The 14,211-nt window shown below is 40.7% G+C and overlaps 1 protein-coding gene across 12 annotated transcripts in view; it reads right to left on the bottom strand.

The window, feature by feature from the left end:
* The window catches only part of nfixb (nuclear factor I/Xb), a 178,668-nt gene that overhangs the window by 42,289 nt on the left and 122,168 nt on the right, over window positions 1–14,211 (bottom strand). For all 12 annotated transcript variants that reach the window (XM_058049552.1, XM_058049556.1, XM_058049554.1 and 9 more), the window contains one exon: window positions 1,491–1,556. In XM_058049552.1, coding sequence (XP_057905535.1) covers window positions 1,491–1,556 — 66 coding nt within the window. The remainder of the gene's footprint in view (window positions 1–1,490; window positions 1,557–14,211) is intronic.

Raw genomic sequence — 14,211 nt, 5'->3', positions numbered from 1 at the left:
ATAATAAAAACAAATATATATTAAAAAAAGAAAATAAAAATAATAAAAACTATACTAATAATAAAAACTATAATAATAATAATAATAATAATAACAACAATAATAATAATAAAAGGATATCAATTTCAGAATTATGGGCCATTATTTAAAACAACACAGTAAGCAAGCATATATTTGGATAACAATTTTTCTTTATTATTAGCATATTAACTCTTAAACTCGCCAACTGACATTCAGCAAATACAAAATGTGAGCAGAGTTACCATGCTTCAATCAAACTACAGTGTGGAAACAGGAGGAACGCACCCTAATCGTGCGTCAAAAAACAAATTACCGCCGTTAAAGCAAACTTCCTTTAACAGGTCTTTGATTCGCAAATAAATAAAATAAGAGTGCAATATGCAATATGCAATACAATATACGGTAAATGTGTGATATTTATTTTAAACAACAAATAAGTTATTACAAATATCACCACCAACGATACAATTTGGACAGATCCACATTTCTATGTGGCACAAACGTCCATATAAGAACAAAGTAAAGTGCAAAGTAGGAAACTGTGGGCTAACACAGTTAGTGAAATATTACACTGGTTATATATTAGATTTCACTGTTGATTGTGGAGGAAATTAAAAGGCTTTTAAGTGAACCTTAGAGTGCGAAAAATATGTAAAATAAGTCGCTTCAGAGTATTAGTAGCAGGATCAGCCAAACCATGGAAAAAGTGTGACTTACCTGCAGTAACTAATATTTTGTGTGTGCACGTGTGCAAGTGAATAACTTTATACCACTCTTAAACCTGATTGGACGTTAATAGATGCATACAATACGGCAAATTATACAACAATTGTCGTATTAGTTGAATACTTTGAATGGGGACACATTTTATGCAACACACTTCCTGAAGTATTTTCAAGTCAGGGGACTAAAGTCCGAATGAAGTCCTGAGCCGCTGATGTCAAAGTCCAAGTCACGTGACTGGAGTCCACATTTCTGGTTGGATAACAGTGATATAAAATCCTTCACGTGAGAAGCTTCAATTTCATCCGATTGAGCTTGTGCAGCTAATGTTGCGGTCCGTATGTAACATGCATCCATTTACATGTCAGTCCTGCAACCATCTACTCATTTATCTCCTGATCCCCATCTTTTTCTCTTCATTCACTCAAGCACTGTCAGGGTTAACCACAGCGGCGACAGCCTATGAGGTCAGTCCTCAGCTCGGCAGCAGCCATGTGGTTCCCATCTTCTAATAACGTCAGCGTGATTTATGAGTGGCCCACCACAATCCCCACACTACAGTACCATGGGCTCTCCTTACCATAATAAACCAACCCAACTCTGCTGGGACTCGCTCACATAGAGGCTTGTATGTCCAATAAGTGTGTTCGCACTGTATCTATACGGACCCATGCTGACACAGCCATTTGAAACCATTTATGGAAGCATGCGTGCACTAAGTTGGAGATTGCTAAATGCAAACTTACCATTCGGCGGGGGCTTGACATCTGTCTCCCCTTGCTGGTTTGAGTTGTCTGATTGTCCTGATTGTTCTGAAACAATCACAAAAGTGAAGGAGTCATGGTTAGACAGGTGGACACGAAAGTTGGAAGCAATCCAAGCATGGAGAAAGTAACTGTCAAAAACTCTTTAGATATTCATAAAGCATGGGGGTCCTTCGTAAAGCCAACAATACCGACCCCCCCTTAAGTAAAGAAAGGCAGCATGACAAAAGAATGCAAAAGTGATGGATCACAGGCTTGCTGCAGCTAAGTATTGAATCTTATCTTATTTCACTTGGTTTGTGGTCTTACTGTATATTCATCGTTTCATATCAAACCCAAATGTTTAAAAAAAAAAACTTTTGGGAGGGAAAGTTTGTGTATATACAGTATATATACATTTTAAACCAGGGCTCCCCCTATACAGTGGAACCCACGTACTGTATCTCAACACCCCTCAAAATGGAGGACTGATGTCAACATAATGAAAACCAAACAGTCAGTCATTTTCTACCGCTTATCCTCACGAGGGTCACAAGCGTGCTGGAGCCTATCCCAGCTGTCGATAGGCGGGGTACACCCTGGACTGGTTGCCAGCCAATCACAGGGCACATATAGACAAACAACCATTCACACTCACATTCATACCTATGGACAATTTGGAGTCGCTAATTAACCTAGCATGTTTTTGGAATGTGGGAGGAAACCGGAGCACCCGGGGAAAACTCACACATGCACGGGGAGAGCATGCAAACTCTGCAGAGATGCCCGAGGGCGGAATCGAACTCGGGTCGTCTATCTGTCGGGCCTGCGCGTTAACCACTCCTCCTCCGTGCAGCCGGAAACCAAACAATGATTGCATATTTACTTATGACTTTGGCCAGAGATATAAGGAGAATGGATGTTATTGGATTTTTGAAGCTTCCTTCATTTGTGTATAGTTTTTTAAATAACCCACCATGGGGCCAATGAGAGTGATGAGTGCCAGCACTTTGATAAAGAAGGCCAAACAAGAAAAAGCTTATAGCAACCTATGGAAGTGGCCAGGATGTATGGGAAGTCCAATTGAATGAAATGTATCATTATCAATTTATCAACTATAATTATGCTCTATAAGTTTGTATTTTGGGGTAACTGGAACAGAGTCAATGGTTTCACATGATTTCTCAGTGGGCAAAATGGCTTCGTCAGACCAAAAACGAGGTTTCATTGAATTCTATTTGTGGGAGTTGAAGCCATCATGGCCTGAGCTGCTAAATGATAAATGTGACATGAACGTTTTGAGCATTGTTTGGATTTTGTTGACTATTTTAGCAAAGATCTGGGTGCTTTCCAATGGTCTTCCCCAATGCTGGCATGTAAGATGAAGGATGATAGTAGAAGAGTACATTTTTATGGGCTTGTGGGAATTTGTCTGGAGTGTATCTCTTTGTGTTTATGTGAAATTGTATCAGGACAGGCGGGAGACGACTGCCCTACTTAATGTCGCCTTGTGGCGCTTTATGGTCTATACCATTCACGCCCATTAGCACACAGAACTGAGGCATTGAGGCCTTTTCAGGGCCAAGAGGGGACAATTTGGCCCAGACCAGAATATGCCCCCTTGCAGCCGGAACTAAAGGTTCTCAAGGCCCAAATCAGTGTCCAAATCTTGGGTGGCGTTAGTGTTGTGCTTGCCAGCACACTGCTGCACATTTCACCGTGGCGGCCCATCAAGAGAACAAAAAAAAAAAAAAAGACACCTCATCGCTCTGGATCAGAGATGACAGACTCGGTTAGAGATTCAATTTTGACCGCTGAGAAAGCGAGAGTCCATCTTCGAGCATTATCCCTCATTTCCTATCGCCCTCAGTTTCTTTATATCTCGTGCTGTCGCTCTGCAGAGTCCTGGCAGCCATCTTAGCGCTTGGCAGCCATCTTAGCTTTGGCGGTACCCGTGCATTCCTGGTAGCTGACGGCGCCCCCAAACCGACACACACACACACTTACAAGTGCACTGTTTTTTAGTTCATACAGACCCAATGGTCTGAAAGATAAAAACCACACCAGAGTATATGTAGTGTTAATGAACTGCAGCGGGATGCTTGACTTGCAGTCCTGCGGGGGCCATGTTGCTCACTGTAAAAGTTTAATGAAACTTAGTGTATCCCATGTACTCCTATAACACGAGGAAGGACAGGGTGCGTAGGAGAGGAAAGGGATCATTTAGGGATCCTGACAAGGCCCAATAATCAATTTACAACCTTCCTGTCTGCCTCGGAAAAAAGAAAAAGCCAACAACCTGTGTTGAGTTGTCATGACAACAAGAATGGTCCGATTGGTACCAAGTGGATGTGTCACTATCCAAGTCAGTTAGTTGCCAGCTTGTTTAGTATTTAGTACTTTTAGTATTACTATTCCGCGGCACCATTTTGCTAGTATGGAGCTGCTTTAAATATTTGTGTCATGTTTTTCCAATAATGCATACCCTTCTACTTACTGACCTATGTTTGACTTTTCTCTGGCTGAATGCTTCACTACGCACAAGCCTGTTATCCTTGCATCCATCCATCACATATAAAAGAAAAACACAGTAAAGACAAACTCAAATCTAAATTCCATAGATCTAAATCCCCTTGCAAGGAAGAGTCTACAAACATGAGCACTTCAAGCTGCGCCATACTGATAAGATTCCTACCAAAGAAAGTCACTGCAGTAATTAAAAAGTACAAGTTTTGCAGGTACGCACACTCCTTATAAATGTATTTACCTGTAACAGATTTTTTTAAATGCTATTTTAATTTTCCAGTTTCTAGGACACATAACACTAAATTAAGGTAAAAAGGTAAGGTAAAAAGGCCATGGTTCGGATGATTAATAAACAAAGTATAAATAGCAGTGGTGGGGTCTCAGGGCCAGCAAGGCCTTCTCTGCTGGCCTAGCACTAACCTACATTCATTCATTTTCTACCGCTTTTCCTCACAAGGGTCGCGGGGGTGCTGGAGCCTATCCCAGCTGTCTTCGGGCGAGAGGCAGGGTACACCCTGGACTGGTCACTAACCTACATTTACAACTTAAATTCTAGTTTTAGTCCATGAAATTACATTAATTTATGTAATTTATGATGTGATTTTGTAGCGTGTCCCGTGACTGCACCGCTTCTAGCAGGGACCTGTACGTGTTTTCAGTTTCTGTGTGTAGCCATGTCAATAAAATCTGCCCAAGGCCTTCAAAATCTGTAGTGCTGGCTCATGTCACACACACCATATAAGCAATGGGGTGGTTTACTACTTTAATCCGATTTCAGATTCGACTCATCATGTAGCAAGCTGGTCAATAATGACAGTATTTATATGTCCTCTGATTGGTTGATCAAAGCAAAACTGTTCGATAAATAGTCTGTCATGATTTGGAAAGGTGGATGGAATTTGTCCGATAATCAGTCCACTTGTTCATGAGTGAAGGAAGGATGGAAGGCGAGATCTACAGGTAAACTGGTGTGGACATGAACTGTGCCAAAAGGCCATGCTCTCAATTTATTGGTCGATCTACACTCCTACCCTCACCTATGGTCATGGGCTTTGGTTGGTGACCAAAAGGACAAGATGGCTGGTACAAGCGGCCGTAGGGTGAGAGTGAGAAGCACTGTGGAACCAATTAGAACTGAGGGGTGCAGTTCAGGGGATCTGGTAATGATGCCTCCTGGACACCTCCCTGGGGAGGTGTTCAGGGCAAGTCCGACCGGTAGGAGGCCTTGTGTGGCCGAGGAGATACCCAGCTTAGGCTGCAGCCCCCACGACCTGACCTCAAATAAGTGGTAGAAGATGGATGGTAGATGGGTTTCATGCTTTAGTAATAAAGATTGGTCGCCAGCCAATCACAGGGCACATATAGACAAACAACCATTCACACTCACATTCATACCTATGGACAATTTGGAGTCGCCAATTAACCTAGCATGTTTTTGGAATGTGGGAGGAACCCGGAGTACCCGGAGAAAACCCATGCATGCAAGGGGAGAACATGCAAACTCCATACAGAGATGGCCGAGGGTGGAATTGAACCCTGGTCTCCTAGCTGTGAGGTATGTGCGCTAACCATTCCAAAAACATGCTAGGTTAATTGACGACTCCAAATTGTATGAATGTGAGTGTGAATGGTTGTTTGTCTATATGTGCCCTGTGATTGGCTGGCGACCAGTCCAGGGTGTAAGACAGCTGGGATAGGATCTAGCATGGAAAATGGATGCATGGATGTGGCTAACTAGGGAAACCAAACTCGGTGCAGGTTTACTGTGTGGGGGTAACTGAGGTTCATAGGCGGTTCACGGAGGTGGGGCATATTGACACACTCTACTGTCTTATGAACAATGGGCGAGTCTCTGTATTGTTATGATCCCCTTGCTCCCGGTGATGCTCTGAAGACCACCAAGCGGGGCAAAATCACTGCCAACAAGCATCTCATACCCAGAGGCCCCGTTTGCACATTCACACCCATCACATACACACAAAACACTAAGGTGCATGAACCCCAGGAGCATTTATTAACACACATTCAAACACACACAGATTCATTTCACTGAAAAAATTCTATTACACACACATTTTGAAGCACAGATGAATCGGCCTTATCTAGTGCACACAGTCGCCCAAAGGCCCCCCTGCTAACGCCCCACCAAAGATAATACACACAGACACAAGCACAGGCCATCAAATACACCATGTTATCACTCTAACCACACACATTATGCCGCTGCCTGGTCAATACACTCCACTCCTCTGTACTTCTACTGATGTACTCCTCACACAAAGGTTAACGCTGGCAATTTTTCAGGTGGCAAATGCTACACATGCATAGGTTAAAATTCGCACCCAGGTGAATGTACACACACCCGGAATCGCCATTCATCAATGCGAAAGACACAGCGGGGGAAAAACAAAATGACACACAAACTCAACACACGTGTAAATCATTAAGAGACACTTGAACTTGTATAACACAAACACCCAATCACTCACAGGCAGCCATTGTCAGCGCTAATGGAGGCAGTTAGTGCATGTGTGTGTGTATATATATATATATGAGTGCACACGCCGCAAATGGCCTCTATGTATGTATTTATTTATTTATTTATTCCGCTAAAGAGCTTTTAAGAGTGTTTGTGCATCTCAAACACACAGCAGCAAAACAAGCCTCCTGTGAACTAATGTGTTTTTAACGCTTTAAGAGGTTGTTTTGGACGGGTGACAGACTGGAACGTTGCGGTGAAAGAGCGACTATTTCATGTTTGTCAAACCTTTCCGGTGCTTAACATTTGGGATGTTAGGGCTGAACAAGGAATTTGAAAACAAAAAAAACATTACTATTGTTTTATACAAGGATACAGGCTGCACTGTTGTTGGTATGACTTAGTATACAGTACTCGCTGCAACTTTATGTCCTTGGCAACAATCAGGTAATCTTACATGATTATTCAGCTTTTTCATTCATCATTTATATGCTTTATAGTTCAGGGGTCTCAAACACGCGGCCCGTGGGCCAAATGTGGCCCGCACGACACAGTTTGAGGCCCCCGCCTTGATATGAAAGTTTAATGTTAGTGCGGCCCGCGCAAGTTTGATTTGGATGCTGTATGGTATCATGTACCCAGAAAAAATTATTACGTTTGATTAATGTTCATGTTAAAGGTTAAATAACTGTTAATAGTTATCCTCCCTATCCGTGTGGAAGTGGTAAGTTTTTGGCTATTTAAGTTTAAAGGAAATAACTTGAAGGCTACCGTTTAGGTCGCTAGCTCTCTAGTTTGCGAGTTAGCATGTGTCTCAAGACCCTGCAGTTGCGCAATATGTTGTAAATAAAAAGAGTATAAATGTGACTATAGTTGTGTTTTGTCATGTCTACAGGGCTCTAATAATGCTTTGTTCATTTTAATCTGGAAAAAATCATTTGTCTACCCACCAACTATATGTGGTTTCTTTGTTTTATATTATTATTATTATTACATTTATTTATTACTGATTGATTGATTTTCTTTATTCTTGATTTGTTTATTTATTTTTCATCTTATTTTGTGTAGAAAAATAAAAAGTAAGATATTTGAGAACAATGGAATGTTTTATCAGAGCTTTTCTTGTAGAAAATTGGAACCAAAGCGAAGTTTTTAAAATTGTTTTGTTTTTAATAAATGTGTGTGTTTTTTTTTTTTTTTGAAAACCTGATGTGGCCCAGCCTCACCCAGACCCAAGCTCCAGTGACCCCCAAGTAAAGTTTGAGACCCCTGCTTTAGTTGCATTTTCAAATGTTTCCTGTGTGTAAAACTATACAGTAATTCTAAAATTATACAGGGTCAGGCAAAATGACACATTTGTAGGTTAAATAAAAGGCAAATAAAGTAAAGTATAAATAGTGTTTCTATTTTGGAAAAGTACATATAATGCCATTTTGCTTTGTTTCTTTATAATGCCATTGTTTTTGGTTTCTTTTTCAGTTGTTGCCATGAATTGGACTGGTGAGCATCGCGCTTTCATTGTGGAAACGTTTATCAAAACAAACGAATCTGTAACTGCAACACAACGAGCGTTCCGTTCGCACTTCAATCTTGGTAGACATGATCCCGTACCAGCTGGAAACACCATCTTGTTATGGGTTACCAGCTTCAGAGCTACTGGATCTGCATTGAAACCAAATTCAACCGGCATTACAACATAATGAAACAGAATGGCGTTATATGTACTTTGCGAAAATAAAAACACTTTTTTGTTTCTTTACTTTATTTGCCTTTTATTTAACCTACAAATGTGTCAGATCATTTGGCCTGACTTCTTATAGGACAAGTGTATTTGGTTAGCGTACACCTGAGGACTCACAATACTCATCCAGCACTCAAACTCATCCATCTTTATGGATCTTGCTTTGCTTGCATAGAAAATGGCCTTCCACAAATCATTCCTGCAAAGTTGGAAGAAGTACAGCAAGATGCTTTCATCAACTAAATGCAAACATGCAACTGCACAGCTGTGACTGTCAGCCTTTGGTTTTGTCACCGTGCCTCTTCTCTCTGCGTGCAATGTAATTTCGGGACAGTTTTGCAGATGCAGACATGGTTCACTTCACAGTCAAATCATAGGGAACTTTACCTCGGCCTGCTTGAAAGCTCTGCGGACAAGTCCACCACTGTTCTCACTCACTTCATCTCTGTCTTGCCTCTGCCACTCTCTTTGGCCGCCTATTCATCTGTCTAGATGAGTGATGGCAGCTAGCCCTGCCGGTCCAAACCCCGTCATTCCTGCTAGAGTGTGTGGGTGCCGGCGACAGCTCAGTATCAGACTCTGGGTAAATGTGGGAATCCAGTTGTGGTGTTGCGTCCACACATCTATGGTCAGACGTGATGGGAACAGTGAAGCACTGAGAGGAATTTGGCATAGATCGGCTGTAGCATGTCTAAGTGTCGTAGACCAGTGATTCCTAACCACTGAGTTGAGGGACAGTGTGCCATGAAATCATCCAATTAGCCTTAATTGGTGATAATGTACATATAACAAACAATGCAATGTATCGCAGTAGGACAGAATGATGCTTAGCTAACATGACATTGTCAAAGGTATTGGACTGAATTACTCTCATAGTGAGAGCGGTTACTAATACTTGTATTTAAATACTGGCAAATCTAATCTAAATTAAGGATCCATACGCCCTAAAATGTCTTAATGTCCACTACAAGATAACTATAGGGTTGTTACTTCTTGCTGAGAGGCCTCTAATAACATTAAAAAAGTATTTAGAAGGTTGTAAACAGGTATTGTGTTTACAAATTCCCTTATCACTGTTGGGTCTAGAACAAATTAACCTCAATAAACAATAGATTACCCTAGTTAAGCTATTTTCCAAACATTCTTGTAATTAGCTGCCTATTTGGTGCCACTGATAATGTCTCCTTTGTGAGTTATCTGCATTAAAAGAAAGAATTAATGAAAAACGGCAAAAAGATTGTGATGATACATTGAAATGTACTGAATTTAGAAGGGGCACGGTGGACGAGTGGTTAGCGCACAGGCCTCACAGCTAGGAAACCGGAGTTCAATTCCACCCTCGGCCATCTCTGTGTGGAGTTTGCATGCGTGGGTTTTCTCCGGGTACTCCGGTTTCCTCCCACATTCCAAAAACATGCTAGGTTAATTGGCGACTCCAAATTGTCCATAGGTATGAATGTGAGTGTGAATGGTTGTTTGTCTATATGTGCCCTGTGATTGGCTTGCGACCAGTCCAGGGTGTACCCCGCCTCTCACCCAAAGACAGCTAGGATAGGCTCCAGCACCCCCGACCCTCGTGAGGATAAGCAGTAGAAAATGAATGAATGAATAAATTTAGAATGGCCACTACACCCAACCCTAAGTATGCGATGGTTCCTAACACGGCTGGCTTTTCAGAGAAACTCGGAAGAATTTTCTCCAAACATAACATACCGATGCATTTCAAACCCACTAACACCCTCAGACAAAAGCTGCTTCACTCCAAAGACAAAATCCTGAGAAGCAAACTCAGCAATGTTTATGCAGTGCAGTACAATGACCTCTACATTGGAGAGACCAAGCAACCCTTATAGAAGAGACATTTTTTGGGCCACAAGTCAGCATTTCATTTGCATCTCAAAAAGAAAGGGGGCATTCCTTTGAGGACAACAATGTCCACATTCTAGATCGCGAGGAGTGCTGTTGTGAAAGAAGCAAACTAGAAAGGAGAAGGTTAGCGGCATCACCTATCGTCTGCTTACAACAATGTCCTGACGTCTCTTTCCCAAAGATTGTCTCATTCCTCAATCCACTAAAAGAATGGCCACCAATAGGCTGTTTTTCCACCATCCAACCAAACCACTTGTTGGTATGCAGGACGGTCGTTCACCATCCAAGCTGAGCAACAACCCTCTTGTGACCACCCTCTGAAGGACACACCCACTCAAAACATAAATAGGGAAACTGCACTCCAACATTTAGAACCAAAGAAGCCGCTAGACCACGGGTCTCAAACACGCGGCCCGCGGGCCAAATGTGGCCCGCAGGACACTAGTTTGAGGCCCCCGCCTTGTTATGAAAGTTTAATGTTAGTGTGGCCCGTGCAAGTTTGAAATGGATGCTGTATGGTATCATGTACCCAGAAAAAATTATTACGTTTGATTAATGTTCGGCCGCACGGTGGTCTAGGGGTTAGCGCGCAGACCTCACAGCTAGGAGACCTGGGTTCAATCCCACCCTTGGGCATCTCTGTGTGGAGTTTGCATGTTCTCCCCGTGCATGCGTGGGTTTTCTCCGGGTACTCCGGTTTCCTCCCACATTCCAAAAACATGCTAGGTTAATTGGCGACTCCAAATTGTCCATAGGTATGAATGTGAGTGTGAATGGTTGTTTGTCTATATGTGCCCTGTGATTGGCTGGCGACCAGTCCAGGGTGTACCCCGCCTTACGCCCGAAGACAGCTGGGATAGGCTCCAGCACCCCCGCGACCCTCGTGAGGAAAAAGCGGTTGAAAATGAATGAATGAATGAATGATTAATGTTCATGTTAAAGGTTAAATAACTGTTAATAGTTATCCTCCCTATCCGTGTGGAAGTGGTACGTTTTTGGCTTTTTAAGTTTAAAGGAAATAACTTGGAGGCTACTGTTTAGGTCGCTAGCTCTCTAGTTTGCGAGTTAGCATGTGTCATATTTGAGAACAGTGGAATGTTTTATCAGAGCTTTTCTGGTAGAAAATCGGAACCAAAGCAAAGTTTATTCATTTTTCTGATTTTAATAAATGCGTTTTTTTTGTTTTTGGAAAACCTGATGCTGCCCAGCCTCGCCCAGACCCTAGCTCCAGTGGCCCCCATGTAAATTGAGTTTGAGACCCCTGCTCTAGATGTAGAATATCCTGAATTAAAGGTGAAACATCTTCAACTGCCATGAATCAACCATTGCAGATCAAAGTGACTCTTTGTCCGCAACAACAAATGTCCGACCAGTGTAAGTAGAATATGTTCACAATCGTTAATACAGTAGATCCCCACTTTTCATAGCACTTCTGTTCCAGACTCACCAGCAAATGTAAAAAAATCTGCAAGTGATTGAGATGCTCATTCAATTTCTGTTGACGCAACCCCCCGCCTTCAAACCCTTCTTCCATTGTTCACTCGTAACACAATCCAGGTTTAAGCCCACTCCAATAATAAATGATATAAATGATAATGATAATGTTGGTTGACGCTGTGCAGAGCCCCACACTGTGACTAAATGGTCACAACTGCATCTTTGTTTACACATTTTGCCTGGCTCTACTGTCTGAAACATCCGTATTTACTTTGTAAGTTGAAAATTTACTGTTAGGGAAAAAATGTTGGAGAGTTGGAGCAACTATGGTGCATTCAAGAACCATCAAACAAAGTGCAAAACCTCAAAACTTTGCACAAAAAAAACACAATCAGTGAAGTTTAAAAACAAAAACAAATGAATTATTTACGTTATATAGTACGTTATAGTACGTTATATTATCAGATATTTCAAAATTGAGAATGTAATTTCTGCAGAAAACTGCATTTTTTATTTTTATTTAGAATAACAAAATTAATAATAAACGGTGTCTTACAAAAAAAACCTGAAAAATCATCACACAGCAACTTAACACTCAAAGGTTAGCTAAAAAAAAAGTAGTTTTACTTTTATTTTTTTTTTAAATCACAAATCCTTTACAGTATACAGTATGGTGGGATAGTGTTTACATATATAAGTATGTGGCTGTGTACTCTTGGTAGCCCACTTTCAATCTTCTCAGCCTCTTCACCCCCCCGCCACCCCCAAATTCCCATCCACCAGCCTCTGGATAAAGAAACCCAAGCAGCCTCCCCAATTGGGTTTCGCTTAAGAGGTTTATCAGTATGTTGCTAAACATTCTGACCCTTTTTTTTAATCTTTAATGCGCTTAAAATGTTCCAAACCCTCCTAATCCCCACGGCTATCCCACACAGATGTTCACTCGGCTCTTTTATTGGACTTCATTTCAACATTTTTTTTTTCTTCTTCTCTTCTTCCTCACCACCTCCTTCACCCACTCTACATCCTCTCGCCCCGTCCTCCCCCCACCCCACTCCGGTTCTACTCGATTCTTTTCTGTTGTAGACAACTTACTCTGCAAACACGCCCCCTTGAATATTTCATGGGAATGTGTTTCATTGGATGATTTACAGTTGATCTAATGTTATCTTAACACGGTAGAATTATCTTAACAAGATAATAACAGTGAACGTCAGCAACCTTGTGGTTCCGTACCGAGCAATCAAGGCAACTTGACCAGTTAATTATCCATCTTGAAAGTATAGGCCTGTCATTCAACTTTTGTAACGTGATATTTGGTGTTTTTTTCTCCTGTTTTTGTCACACCCGGAGGAAGACTGTAAGGGTGTTTATTTTATTTTAAGCGGAATCCTAATCCAGTGGTTTGGTATAGTTAATTTGCTTCAACAAGATGATAATCCCACCTCTTCATCATGTGTATTACTGAGAATTCATTCACACCGTATCTTTTTAATTGCTGATTATTAAATGATCTCATATTATACTTATTTGATAAGTGAATGTCCACAAAGTGGGATTCCTTATTAATAATGGAATATTTTGGTAGTTCGAGCATAGAAAACCTGTTTACAACCGTCTAGATGTTTTTTAACATTATGAGAGACCTCTATACAGCACCTAACACCCCTACACCTATATTAGCAAAAATAGTAATAATAATATTTTATAATAATATTCTTATTATTAACATAATAGGAATTATTAATTATATAATTATATTACAATATTAATATATAATAATTACTATTATATTATTATTAACATTATTATAATAACCATTATTAATTATATACTAATTATTAGTTATAACGAATAATAATAATAATAATTAATATTTTACTATAATGATATATATACATAGTAATATATTCATAATTATTATAATATATTAATACTATAAGAGTAAATAAAGAGTAAATAAGTCAATTAAGACATAAATAAGCATGTGTGTGTTACTATAAATGTTCAACAACAGTATGAAATATGAACAATTATCAAGAGTATGTTACCAACTCCTTGTTTACTTCTCCTGATGACCCAACATGCCTTGCGGAGAGAATATATGGGTGTTTTTTGGCATGGCTATTGTGTGTAGATCTATTTGTATATCCAGGTAGGTTACTTTGTTCAAGGGTTACAAGCTACAGACTTTTTTGGGAGACTCAACGTGCCATAATAACACTGAAAGTGAAGTTGCTGGATGCTAGGTTAGATGTTAAAGATTTTTTTTAAGAATTTGAAAATGCTCAGTGGCGGGACGCAGTTTGCCCACCCCTTTCACATTCACTAATAATGATGTAATATTACTATGAATGTATAACATGTCAACATAGATAGACCAAGTTTCATAGAAGATTTTATGTTGAGAAAAACCGTGTCTCGATGTCAATTTAGGACATCATTGATGGGCTTAAGCAGGTTCACCAGTACTGGCCAAGCTCATAGGCTCACAGCACAGGTTCGATTCCCAGCCATTGGAGATGTCCAGTGCCAGTCCAAAGCCCGGATAAGTGGGAGGTCTGTGTCAGCCATGACATCTGGCCTAAAAGCCACACTAACTCAAACATGCGATTGACTCGCTGAAGCAACCCATGATGGGAAAAAGACAAAAGACAAAAAAAAGTTGAGCT

The sequence above is a fragment of the Doryrhamphus excisus genome, chromosome 15 (assembly GCF_030265055.1).
Source record: "Doryrhamphus excisus isolate RoL2022-K1 chromosome 15, RoL_Dexc_1.0, whole genome shotgun sequence".
Taxonomy (NCBI): domain Eukaryota; kingdom Metazoa; phylum Chordata; class Actinopteri; order Syngnathiformes; family Syngnathidae; genus Doryrhamphus; species Doryrhamphus excisus.
The sequence above is the reverse complement of the archived record's forward strand: the minus strand, read 5'-3'. Positions and strand labels throughout refer to the sequence as shown.